The 13,258-nt window shown below is 36.6% G+C and overlaps 1 protein-coding gene across 2 annotated transcripts in view; it reads left to right on the top strand.

The window, feature by feature from the left end:
• Positions 1-13,258, top strand: part of LOC146583171 (CUB and sushi domain-containing protein 1-like) — a 456,826-nt gene that overhangs the window by 300,342 nt on the left and 143,226 nt on the right. For both annotated transcript variants that reach the window (XM_085268026.1, XM_085268032.1), the window contains exons 11-14: positions 2,541-2,644; positions 2,784-2,896; positions 6,884-7,066; positions 7,307-7,492. In XM_085268026.1, the coding sequence (XP_085124152.1) occupies positions 2,541-2,644; positions 2,784-2,896; positions 6,884-7,066; positions 7,307-7,492 (586 nt within the window). The remainder of the gene's footprint in view (positions 1-2,540; positions 2,645-2,783; positions 2,897-6,883; positions 7,067-7,306; positions 7,493-13,258) is intronic.

Below are 13,258 nucleotides of genomic sequence, written 5' to 3' on the forward strand. Positions count from 1 at the left end.
TTTGATTGCCTGCAACAAAACAAACCAGGGGATAAATTAAGTATTCTGATTCTGATTTGAGTGTAGCTCTCAACAAGTCGGGTTTAACAAAACAACAAAGATGCTAATTGAAAAGCTGCAGTTGTTTGTAGCAGTTTTTGTTCTGCAGCTTTTCATTTGTTTGCTTTTCTTACATGTGGCAGAGCAGTGTTAATCATCGCACAGTGGACAATGGTTAAGTGGAATAGTTTGTCTTTTTGAAAATAAATCACCCTACGTAACAAATTTGTAATTTTCATGTATCAGAGGCAACGAAAAAAATGTGCCAGATCTTAACATTGTGTCCTTAAAAGTGGTTCATAGTTGTCTTTTTTTAAATTATTTAAAAAAATAATGATCTTGTATCTTTAAAAGCTAAACAGAAATTCATGTGTTCCTTTGAACCTTCAAATAGAGTAGAAAAACCCATAAACAACTTAAGTATAATGGTTTATTAATGCACCCTGTCATTTGTTGTTAGCCAGGAGTTAATACCTCGCAACGTTGTTTTGCATCTTTTCCCCATTATTTGTAACCATTTGGAGAGACTAAACTTTGCCAGGGGCTGTATCATTCTGTGGATATTCAGAAAGGAAAATGCTTTCTGCAAGTATTGGTCTCATATTTAATAGTCTGCTTCTTAAATGTAAGTTGCTGCTGTCAAAAAGGAACATGTTTTTTTTTCTTTTAACTATTATCCTGTTTGCATATCTGTGTGCACTGCTTTTAAGTGGTGTATATGTATGCAAAGATGCATTGAGACATGTATGAATACAGAATTGTACAGTACACCCATTGATTCACTGCCATTCCTGTCAGATGGCAGCTAATCCCACAGATGATTCCCTATCCTTAAACATTATCTGAACATTTTTATTTTGAGAAAAAAGAAGAAGAAAAACATAGCCAAAGGCTCAGCAGTGCATGGCTGATTCTGGCATGTAAAAATGGTTTTTACACTCTTATCACCTGCACAAAGGTTTTTCTTCACTGCAGTGTGATTTGCCTTGTGATGAATCCTCAACCACGATCACATGTTCAGCGTTCATCTTAGTCTTCTAATGCGCCAGAGGCTCACTGATTGAGCTCTTCTTTCTTAGAGGTTTCTTGAAGAGAGCAGAAATATGTCATCATCCACCCTGTCAGGGATATGATCTACACCTAATGAATAATGGACAAGCAGCAAATAATAGAATACCAGTATTAGAGCATACAGCAGATTGATGATCCAATGCTGCATGCAGGCCACTGCAGCCACAAAAATGCCTGCAAGTAAGGCATTTAGCAGTCGATTTCTGAGAGTTCAACAGCAGAAGCGTGTTTGTTGGATGTCGTGTGTGTGTTTGTGTGTGCAGTGCCTGCAGGTGACTTCATGCAATCTGTGATTGTAAGGAGGATGCTGTTAAATAAAAAGCAAGAGGTGCTTAAATTTCAGACCTTTGTTCTTCTCTTCTCTTAAAGACGGATTATTTCTGGAATAGCACAAAGTCGCCATCAAATTCGTTGTTAGGTCTTTAACACAGCAGCTTTGATTAAACTGTAGACAATTGTGACGTCCAAGGAAACCAAAAGTTTGTGACTTATACTGGTGATATTTGTACTTTAATTTAATTTATACAGCAGAAAACTTTCTTCCTACTTCTTGCCCTGAATAATCAGGGTAACATGATTTCCTATGAGAGATAAGATTTATTTTAAATTGCTGAACATATATATTTATTATTAATCTAAAGCCTGACTGGTAATACTGTACATATTTAACAACCAGTTTTGTAAGAAGAACCCCATTGTAAGGGCGAGTCCACGGGACCATTTCTCAAACTATGTCTTGTGTTTCAAGGTAACTTAAAACTTTAGGATCTTAGACTGGTTTTGACTGGTTAACAGAAGCCACACTGGGGTGCCAGTTAGCTCAGAGTCCACATAGCTCAGATGCTGGGTTTGAGTCCGACCCATGGCCCTTTGCTGCATGTCATCCCTGTCTCTCTCCACCATACCACTATCCAATAAAGGCAAAAATGACCAAAAAAGATCACTTAAAAAAAAAAGAAGCATGCTTCCTAGTTCTCCTCTAACATATTTTTTTGTCATGAACTCATGACACCAAATCAAATCACTTTTATTGTCACAGCACATGCGAGTGAAATTCTTGTGTGCAAACTTCACAAGCAAAACAGGTGTGCAAAATACAAATACAAATACAAACAAAGCAAAGTATAAGAATAGGAATGGGACAATTATAAGAATAAATATATTTACAAATATAAGAATGTATGCACATTACTGAATATGTATATGAATATGTTCAGGGAAAGTTGTTTGTGGAATTCACATTTCTCTACATGACTTTCAGATTCCCACAGTGGTACATGTAATTATAAGTTTCTATTGGCTGAAACTGTAAGGGCGAAAAACCAAGAGATCAAATAAATCCCTCAGCGACTCTCTGTCTTTCTGTTTCTATGTGGTGGAGTTTGTAACAGTTTCTAAATTTGTTTTCTTGTCTTGTTTTATTTTTCCAGGTAATAAAGCTGTCATTTGAAGAGTTTGATCTCGAGAGAGGATATGACACACTGACTGTGGGAGATGGGGGGAAGATAGGAGATACTCGGAGAGTGCTTTATGTGTAAGAACCACTTTACCTGGGTATAAAAGAACGAACGTATTAATAAAGTATTATTTTAAGTATGACATTAGATTCATGAAATACAAGCAATGACTAATACTGATTATTCAATACTTTATTTTTGTGTATGTAAACGTAGACTCACTGGCTCCAGCGTCCCTGACCTCATTGTCAGCTTGTCCAATCAGATGTGGCTACACCTGCAGTCAGACGATACAATCGGCTCAGCAGGCTTCAAGGCAGTATATGAAGGTATGCCTCACTGAAATACGCACACACTCGCACACACACTCGCACACACACGCACACACACACGTGCATGTAGAATGTAAGAAATGAGTAATGTGAGCTAATTACTTCATTTTGCGTTTGTATTTTTCATATTTACTTTAAGCTGGTAATTATGGAGATAATGATGCAACAGTAAAAACCAAAAACAACATAAAATGTCTTAGCAAGGTGTTGGACCAGTATGTGCGACTAAAACAGCTTCACTATACGTTAGCATCCTTCTGTTGAAGGAAGGGAACATCATTCCTTCAAATGATATTTCATTCTTTCAATAAGGAGAGATCATTTGGAAGAATATGAACATGATTTACTGAGAAAGAGAAATTAATGTATTTGGCACTTAGACTTCAATGACCCATCTTGGCAGAACAAAATCCCACAGTCATAAGATTTAGGACAGGTATGTATATCCTGCATCATAAAATAAAGGTGATTAGTCAGAATAACTTTGTATTGATTTGCAATGACTGTTCACTTTGAGGCAAGCAGTGGTCTCAAGCAGCATCAACAAATTGCCTCTCATAATATATCAATCCTAGATCCTCTCAGTGTAGATGTCAAGTCTTCAGGTCCTGTAAATTATTTTGTTTGTCAACAGCACATATTCATTGTTATTTTTGAACAAATAGTCATGACGCATCTTTTATTATATTGATATAATTGATTAAATACTGCATCCTACCATGTTAGTGACACTCATGAATTAAACTGTACTAAATTAACTTGAGCAAAATTAAATTAAGCCAGAGAATAAAACAGGCAAATAGAAAAGTAATTTCATAAATATAGGGATAGATGTCTAATGGCACCCCCCCCCCAAAAAAAAAATGCTTGTCAGGGCCGGATAAAAAGACTAAAAATGACAATTCATCTGAGACAAAATCAAGTCCCGGACAGACCAGAGGAATTTGTGAGAGCCAGAAAGAGAAACAGGGACAAAGGTTATGCTCTTGTTTTGCTTTGCTGTGTTTGATTCAGTGAAGTTTTCCAGGGTCAATTACTTTTCAAAGGAATACGAACGGTCTACTGAACTATAGAAAATCTGTGCGTGTGTGCATGTGTAACTGTGATGAGAGACACTGAGCATTATGTTACTCTTTGGCTTAATATGAGACTGGCCTACCACTGACCACTGATTTTATATGTTTTGTATTTGTCCTAATGCCGGGGCTCATGACTCAAAACTCCTATTTGATCCACTTTATATAAATTACAAGGCTATGACATATGACAAAACTGAAAGGAAAGAAAAAAAAACCCAAAACTAAAAAAAAAAAAAACTTTGCAGACTTGATGCAGTAGTTTCTGCTTTTCCCCCCCCTCTGGCCAGCCGAACAAGTGCCTGTGGTGTATGTTGTGAGTGTGTCCTTGCTTTAATACTGTGATACTGTCAAAAAGGATAATGTCACCACGTAACAACCTTTGATCAGTGTTACCCCTTGAGCATGCTTACATTTTCAACCCTGAAGGGAAACTCAATGTGTGTCTTGTTTTTGGCATCACGTTGCACTTGTGAAATCTTGCCTGCTGTGTGTGCGTGTGTGTTCGCGATTACTAAAGAAAGACAGAGTTAGTGTCATAAACACGCAGCACATTATGATAATTGAGGCTTTCAGACAAATGTGACTGTCATCAGAAGTGCAACAATATAAATTGTGCAATCTTGAATGAATGTAATGAATGAAAAATCTGGACTGAATGCCTTTAAGATTGAACAATGTAAGAAGTATCAGCATATAATTTTTTATTTTTTAGGTAGTAGATCTGCATTTCAATTTGAAGTACTGAAATAAAACAAAAAAAAACTTTTATACTTCACTTTTTGATATTTGACTGTTAATGATACAACAAATAATACATCAAGCAAGTTTATTTGAAACAAATTGTTGGCATTAAAATACACTAAACACGATTCTGATCTTTATTTTATTCATTCAGATTTTTTATTTGCTTTTTAATTATGTACTTAGATTGCTTGTAAGAGGCACTGTGTGCAGTGTGTGGCTCTGAGCATAGGAAAAAAGAAGCGTAAAATATTTTTGTTCAGATGTAAATATATAATCTTCACTTCAGTAAAAGTCTAAAAAGTAACATTAGAAAGAAACAGCTCAGAAGAGAGAAGCATTTACAATGACAATGGCAGACTTACCGGGGGCTCAAGATTGCTGATATCCATCCTGACACTCATCAACTGCGTGACAGCTAGCTATGGGCCACCAACATGCCTCCTGCTTCTTTGAGTATTCTGTTCTTGTGGGTGCAGTTACATCCCAGAAGATAGCAAAAGTGTTGAACACATACACACATCTCACCTTGAGATGTGTTTGCCCAAAGCGAATCCAGCAGCACGGTGGAGCATGTGTTACAAGATGACAGACGTCTGGTAGAATGTCAAATTTTAAAGTAGGGGAGCGAGGGGAATGGGATGGATAAAAAACACACTCCCATTAAGAGAAGAAGGGATGAAAATGAGTCACAAATGAATAGAACAGGATTGCAGGCCAGGTCGACAGTACTGCTAATGTGACACCAATGCCAATAAAACACAGTGTATCAGACTTAGAGACCTGGAGCAATAAGAAGATGCATAATGGAAGAGAAGAACAGGAACTATTTAAAAGGAGTACTGCCAGAGACAGAGGAAAGGGTGTAAATAAGAGAACACAGGGCAGGCACAACATACTGTATGTGTCTTAAAATGTGCACAAGGGAAGTAGGGGAAGTCATATTATATACCACGTCACAAACATTAGCATTGCTCTGTTCAATTTCCACCTCCTGCTGATTACTTAACAAGAGTGTGCATGAATCAGTGTGTGTGTTTTCATCTACCTGTGCGTCTCCACTTATTGTTTGGCTGTTCACAATTAGAGCTGAATTACACCACAATTACCTTGATGGTAATTAGCTTTGAGGTAGGAAACAAAATGAAGTTTTGCCCGTTGAATTTCAGGTTGCATTTCACTTCTTAACGCAACAGTGTAATATAACTGATGCTAGACATGTTCGCTTCGCTTTCTGCTCCATAAAGCAATAACATCACCCTCTTCTGACTGAAGCCTTTGCATTCAGACAGCTTGAAAAGAGCCCATTTGAATTTTCCTGACTCGTTCAAAAACAAACACAATAAACGAAACATTCCGGATATTCTTAAGCCAAATCATAATTCTCCTTTTTGTCTGTTTTTCTGGGGGGTATATTTTGTATACATATTTTGTCCTGATTTTTGGCATAGCTTTGTTGTTTACCCTTTTGCATGTGTCATTATCAGTTCAAATGCATTTGTCTGTTTCTTGCCCCCATTTTTCAAGGAAGTTGATTTTAAATAAGCCCTTGTGAAATGGCAAATAAATGTTTCTGTTTCTGTATTATTTTTATCCAAAGAATTTGATCCATTTGCTACAATTATATCTGGCAAGTCTAGAAGGACCTTAAGATTATTTGATTTAAGCTGATTCACTCTCCATACTTTTGGATGCAATTCAGTTTAATTCAACTTTATTTACGTTGTACCAAATCACAACAAGTTACCTCAGGGCACTTTATGTTGTAGGTTAAAGACCTTACAATAATACAGAGAAATCCTCAACGATCAGATGACAGTAGGCCTCCAACAGAACAAGGCTCAGGGAGGAGCAGCCATATGCTGCGAACAGCTGGGGGTGAAAAGAAAATATTGTACATGCTCAATTTTCCTAAAAAGGTAGCTTTTACAGCAACCTTGTAACGTGGAACATTTATTTAAATTATTTCAAGGCCATCTTGTAATCTGTTGCCGAGTTTGCATTGATTTAATACACATGCTATCTCAAAATCAGTGTATGCATGCCATTGCCATTTAACTCGTCCTCGCAAATACAGGCCAAACAACGCCTTATCTAAAAACTAACATGTACATGACGTTGATTATCGAAATAAAATGTGACTTTCTGCATTTGTGTATTACAGAGATCGAACGAGGCGGCTGCGGCGATCCTGGGGTGCCTGCATTCGGTCGCCGTAGCGGTGACCGCTTTCAACATGGTGACGTGTTGACCTTCTTTTGTCAGGCAGCCTTTGAACTTGTGGGAGAAAGAACCATCACATGCCAGCACAATAATCAGTGGTCTGGCAATAAACCCAGTTGTGTCTGTAAGTCTACCATTTCTGTGTCTGTGCTAGTTGTTCTTTCTGTTTGTTTTCATATTTAATTTTTTATTATCGTTGTTTTTTCTTGCTTGCTTTTGTACTTTGTCTGTCAGCGTCTGCCTTTCTGTTTTCACTCTCAGCCAGCTACCTGAAAAAGTAACATGCTGTTTTCTTTCTTTCTTTCTTTCTTTCTTTCTTTCTTTCTTTCTTTCTTTCTTTCTTTCTTTCTTTCTTTCTTTCTAGTCTCATGTTTTTTCAACTTCACGGCCCCATCAGGGACTGTATTGTCCCCAAACTACCCAGAGGAATATGGAAACAACCTGAATTGTGTGTGGTTGATCATTTCTGAACCGGGAAGCCGCATTCATCTCCTCTTCTCTGACTTTGACCTGGAGCCACAGTTCGACTGGTTGGTGGTCAAAGATGAAGGTAACTGCATGTTTCTATTTTGCTCTGTTCTTTTGTGGTGGGGTTTTAAGAGGTAAACCTCAGTATACAGTACTTAACAAATTTATTAGGCTGCCACCCAGAGTAAAGTTTATGCTACAGCTGCTCTAAATTAACAGTATTTGTAATCACCTAAATTGTTTTTTAATGTTTCTGTAATGCTTAATCCACCAGTATGTGCAAGCTCTTTAATTGAAATGACATTTTAATGCTAAAAATAATTATTGTTTTTAACCATAACCGTTATTTTTAATGTTTTTAGTGCAGTTCTACAATCTTTTTTTTTTTTTCATGACAGGTGATCTAATACATTTGTTAATCATTGTGCATATGTATTTATCTTATGGCATAAATATTGGTCTGTGTGACCAATTGAAATAGGTGAAAAAGACATATGTGGTGGTGGGGTGGAGCGGGGAGGTTGGGAGTGTTTCTGAAATTCGCAGCTATTAAATCCTGTATCAGCTGGTAAAGAGAATTGCTGAGTGGATCTCATTGATGGGTTGATGAATGATGGGCACACTGGATGTGTAGTTGTAATGTAATATTTATCATTTCAACACTTGCATAGCTTTCCACTTCACATAAAACACAGAGCAATTAGATTGCTGTTCCCCATTGTAATAAAGGTTATTGATTTAAACTGAATCAAGTCAAGCCCATGTTTGACTGGGTGATCATTAAAGATGAACTTGTGTATAATTGACTAGCACTATTCTTTTTTTTTGTCTCTGTAGAACCTTTTTTAAATTACAGGGCAATTATCGCTGTTACAATGGGCTAACTGAAATCAGTTCAGTTATTGCTTTGAAGTCTTCCAGTTTGCTCTGACTGGTGATAAATCTCTGTCACAAGGAAACCACAGTGTATCTGTGCCTTCAGGAACAGAGAGCAAAAAAAAAACCTCTCAATGATCTGCTGTACTTGAGTTTTTATTATATGAAAATCCATCTAAAGTCAGTCACTTCCCTTCAGTTTGGTACCAATAAATATCAAATTAATATTACTAATATACTTCAATTTATAACAAACTACTATGAAGATGTAGTTTGTTTGTAAACTGCCTGTAAAGATGGATCAGCCATTAAAATGCTAGAAATGTTCATATTGGTTCTCAAAAAAAGGGAGAAAAAGGAACGTGGAATATATATATATATAAAAAAAACATTAAAATAAATTCCCATAATGATACAGATAAAGCATTATTCTGATGCTGATGCACGATTCCTGTACTCTTTTTGGAATCCTTCATGAAATTGCTTAAAAAATATATATTTTCATCTTCTTTTTTGGATTTGCATAAATTTGTTTAAAAAGTAATCTTTCATCTAAATTCAACCATGTAAATCTCTAAACATTTATTATGACATATTTATTCAAGGTATAGGAACTTTAAATTCAAATTTCATAACAATTTATTTACAAAAGTCAGAATTAGGTCACAGTTCAGTGTTGTCTGTCCTGTAATGCAGAATAAAACATATCTTTTGGACATGTGCGCTGGTTTTCTGCAGTGGTGCCTGTTGCTCTCTCCTTATGAGCCTTTTTTCTATCTACTGCTGCCAGCCTGTGAAAGTTGAGGATGGCACACAGAGAACTGTCATTATTGTGTTTTGTGTGACAGCCTTCTGCTTTAAAAGGGCAATTCCAGTGCTAAAACTTTTAATGCCAGCGGTGGCTTCAAAATATGTCCTTACATTCTTCTTCTTTATATAGACAGTAAGCTGAAGGAAAATTCCAGAAATCAAGGGTGACATAACATGAGTGAATATTGCTGATGTAAGCTATAGCGCAGGCTCTAATGCAGGGCTGTGCAATGCAAGCACATTTATTTTCAGGCACAAATCTTACATCACCAAAAAACTTACTGAAAGTCCAAAATTTCCAATAAAAAAAAATTCTGCTGAGTATCCAAAAATCCTCATAGTATATCCCAATTAACCACATTTTCCAAATTGACTGTACTTCAGCGCTGAAGTGAGAAATAAATGGATGGCTTAAAGCTCATTCTGTATGCCTGTAGTTTTTCCATACCAACAAACTGAGGTAGAGAAACGTGGTGGTTTGCATGCTACCTGATTTTCCCTGGAGTATTCACCATTACTGCACCCAATAATTGTTTTTCATAAGGTTAGCTACTAATTGAACATCCACTTTTCACAGATTATGCTTATTAATCGGTTATCGGTTCTTGGGCTGATGAACACAAACAAATATTTACAAAGATTTATTGATGCCAATTCATTGCCGATGATTGATTGGCAGTGTCTAATTATATGTCCTCATGTCACATAATCAAATGTCTAAAATATCATTGAATTATGCAGCAGAGGCAATCACTCAAACTCTGCTTTTATGCCTTTATAGAAAAGAAATCAAATTTCTATTCACTGAAGGTTTTATATCAACTTGACACTTATGAACTTGCCTTCTTTTGTATTTCTGAATAAAAGAACATGAAATCACAAATGGCAAACAAAAGTGAACAAAGGAACCTCCGTAATAACCCATAAATCCTCTGAGTGGGGCAACAGCAGCATGAAATCCATGCAAAAAAAAAAAGATGACACTTTGGGCTACATTTTGAATGGCATGTAAATGGTTAACTTAATCAGAAAGCCATTATTGTCATCTAATATAAGAGAAGATAGTGACAGACTATTACAAAGGCTTTTCTCTAAATCTCTCCACTTAGATAAGATAACGTAGGATCTTGGCACTCTTTTAGCTATTGTTACGTTGATTCTATTTCCTTCCTGGTCTCTTGCCTATCAATGTAATAATGAATAAGTGAAAGGGCTTTTGAGTTGCTAGAGACTAAAGAGGCTGGCACTTTACAACTCAGTTACTGTGTAGCTTAATTGTGTCTAAGTGCATTGAATCCTAAAATTCAAGTCAAGAAGGAAATAAAAAGAAAAGTTTCTATGGGAGTGTTGTGAAGAACAGCATCTTTATCAGTGAAGTGGTCTTGAAACTCCCTTTCTGTCCCTTGAAGTGATGTCAGCTGACATTGATTTCCATTGCCATCTCTGTTACCTTTAAAAATTCATATGAATTTCATAAAGTCAATAGTAAGAAACTGTCAGTTTTCAGGCTTTTAGCGATCGTCAATACATTTCATCTCATTCCAGTGTATCTGTTTATATCTGCACTTTTAAAATAGCCAACTAAAAAAAAAAACCTACACATATGCATTGTAATAGCTTTTTCACCTCAAAACCTGTAATCAAAGCATCAGCTGGTTCACTGGAATGTCAGAAGATTAATACACTTATTGACCAGAAAAGCAATTACAGCAGCACTTCTCACCTCCGCAGAAGAAATTGCTGCAGAAAAAGAAAGTGACCAAAACAGCAACTTTAGACAAACATTACCTCCATATTTAAATGAAGTTAAAAATTGAGTAACATCTGTATTAAAAGTTTATGTACAAGCAAAAGGCAAAAAAAGAAGGTTGCTGAAAAGTCAAAATAATGATAATGATGTTCAGCATCCATACCAGCGTGCATATGCTATATGTAGTGTTCCTTTATAAATCACCTTAAAAATGTTCCTATATTCCACCCAGGCTTGTCCAACAGATCAATAAAAATCCCTCATGAAGACTGCTGCAGATACAGGACAGTGACACTGAGAGAGTGTTGGCTGCTGCTGATGCTGTAGTTACACTAAACAGGAAATTCTTGCAATTTGAAGTGGTGAAACATGGAGGTGTGCTGTGCTACACCATACGAGTGTCAAGATCCTGATTGAGGCATGCAGACCATCGCTTCCTGTTTGGTATTATGTAAGCGTCTAGACACAGAAATAGCTGAAAAAACAAAACACATTCTCAGTATCTGCAAAATCATTGTTTAACTCTACAAATTCACCAAGGGTGGGGTTTTTCATAGATGATTGTGAAAGCTGATGGAAAGATGTACGGTGAGAAGGCAGAGTGTTTGGCAACCTGGTGTTGCCATCGTGCAAGGCCACGATGCTTCAAAAGACAGCATATGCTCGCCGAAGCAGTTTTATCCAAATAATATCATCAGAATCTAATATAATCTAAGAAAATGAAATTCATAATTGGTGAGATTTAAATAGTATTTCCATTTTCAGTGCTCTCTTTGCCACGTATATAAAATAAATAATTGTGGATATTTGTAAAAAAAAAATATATATATATATATGTCATTTCATCACTTTCAGTTGAGAAATAAATTACAAGGTGATTTTCTGATATGCCCTGCCAGACTTTCAGGAATCTGCCACCTGATGCAATCTGGCATCATCCTCAGTATTTAAGCCAAACCTTGTGCTCCACAACTGACCAGGACTACTGTGGGGATCACGCAATTTGACTCTTTCATCTGAGTTCTGCAGATGTGCTAATGCAATGTGTTCGGTTGTGTAATAATAATAAAAAATGGATCATAGTTTTAAATGGTTACAAATGGAGTTGACGTGTACATTACACTATAGAGATGTTCTTATGAAATTATTATTGTGCTACAAGCAAAAGCACATGATCACGCTGCTGGCCTAAAATAAGTCACATTGCAGATTTATGCGATATATGTTTAATATTTATTGAAATTCACCACGTGATAAGGGATCATTGTAAAATTTCAACATTTGTGTTTAAATCCCTCCAGTCTCCGCAAAGTTTCCAATGTATTGGAATACTTAAGCACAATGTTTTAGGTATCTGTAATTTACTTAAGTAGTTTTGACGTGTGCAAAAGTCGGGGGGGGGGGGTATTTTTTTCCACAATACCCGGAAACAGGTATCCTTAAGTTGTGGTTGCAGTACTTCGGCATCTATCTACCCTGCTGAAGAGGAGCCCTTTTTTTTAAAGGGCAGGTCATTTCAAATTATTGTGAGTTCAACAAAGATCAGTGTGTTTGCGGATGTTTGTTGAGCCGTCGCCGTTGCATTTGAAATTTGTCAATTGCAGAGAGGTTTGTCGTACAGTGTGTTGCTAGCTAAAGGTCCAGCTGCTGTATATCCCAGAGAGAGAAAAGATAGAGGGCTAACTTCACTCAGAGATAGAGAAAGATAAGAAACACAAGGGAGGAGAGGAAGAAGAGAGGTCAGATTTATAGGTAAGGACTACTCAGTGGTCTTTGAATATGTGACATCATGCTTTTTTCATATTGTGAAACATGCTGTAAATCAAACTGAGTGGACTAACTGTGTAATTTAAAGGCTGCAAAAAAAAATACAGGTTACTGCAGAATAAACAGGTTAGTTGGCTGTACTGTGATGGATTTAAAGTAAAGAACTGTGTGTGACTGGTGCACAGTATCTGTGGTTTCATGCTCAGAGTTGGGTTACATCAAGTGTAGCAGAGTAGATTTTAGATGATGATGCTTAGATTCATTGACTGAAATCCACCTTCATACCAATTTTATACCATTTAGAAAAAAAAAGACAGCCAGTCAGTGTAGAGGATAGAAATCAGCCAAGACAACTCATGAAACATCTGCTGACATCTAGTTGAATTCAGTTGTGTATGTCCACAAAGAGCAGGAGGTCAGCTGACCACAGTCTGTACACTAAGAAAATCTGTTGGAGCTCTTAATAGAAATCATTGTGAGTTATGATTCTTTTGTCCACACTGAGCATTATCTGCACCTGCTGAATTCCACTTGAACCATTGACTATACACATTTTCCTGTTTCCTGTTTCCTCTGAAGAGCTACTTTTACTTTCTTACTTTGAAAACATTTCAGAGCCTGTACTTTTTTTCTTTTACTTACTTG

This window comes from Mchenga conophoros, linkage group LG1 (assembly GCF_057382185.1).
Source record: "Mchenga conophoros isolate Kocher_MC1m ecotype Shallow Benthic linkage group LG1, M_conophoros_male_GT1.1, whole genome shotgun sequence".
Taxonomy (NCBI): Eukaryota; Metazoa; Chordata; class Actinopteri; order Cichliformes; family Cichlidae; genus Mchenga; species Mchenga conophoros.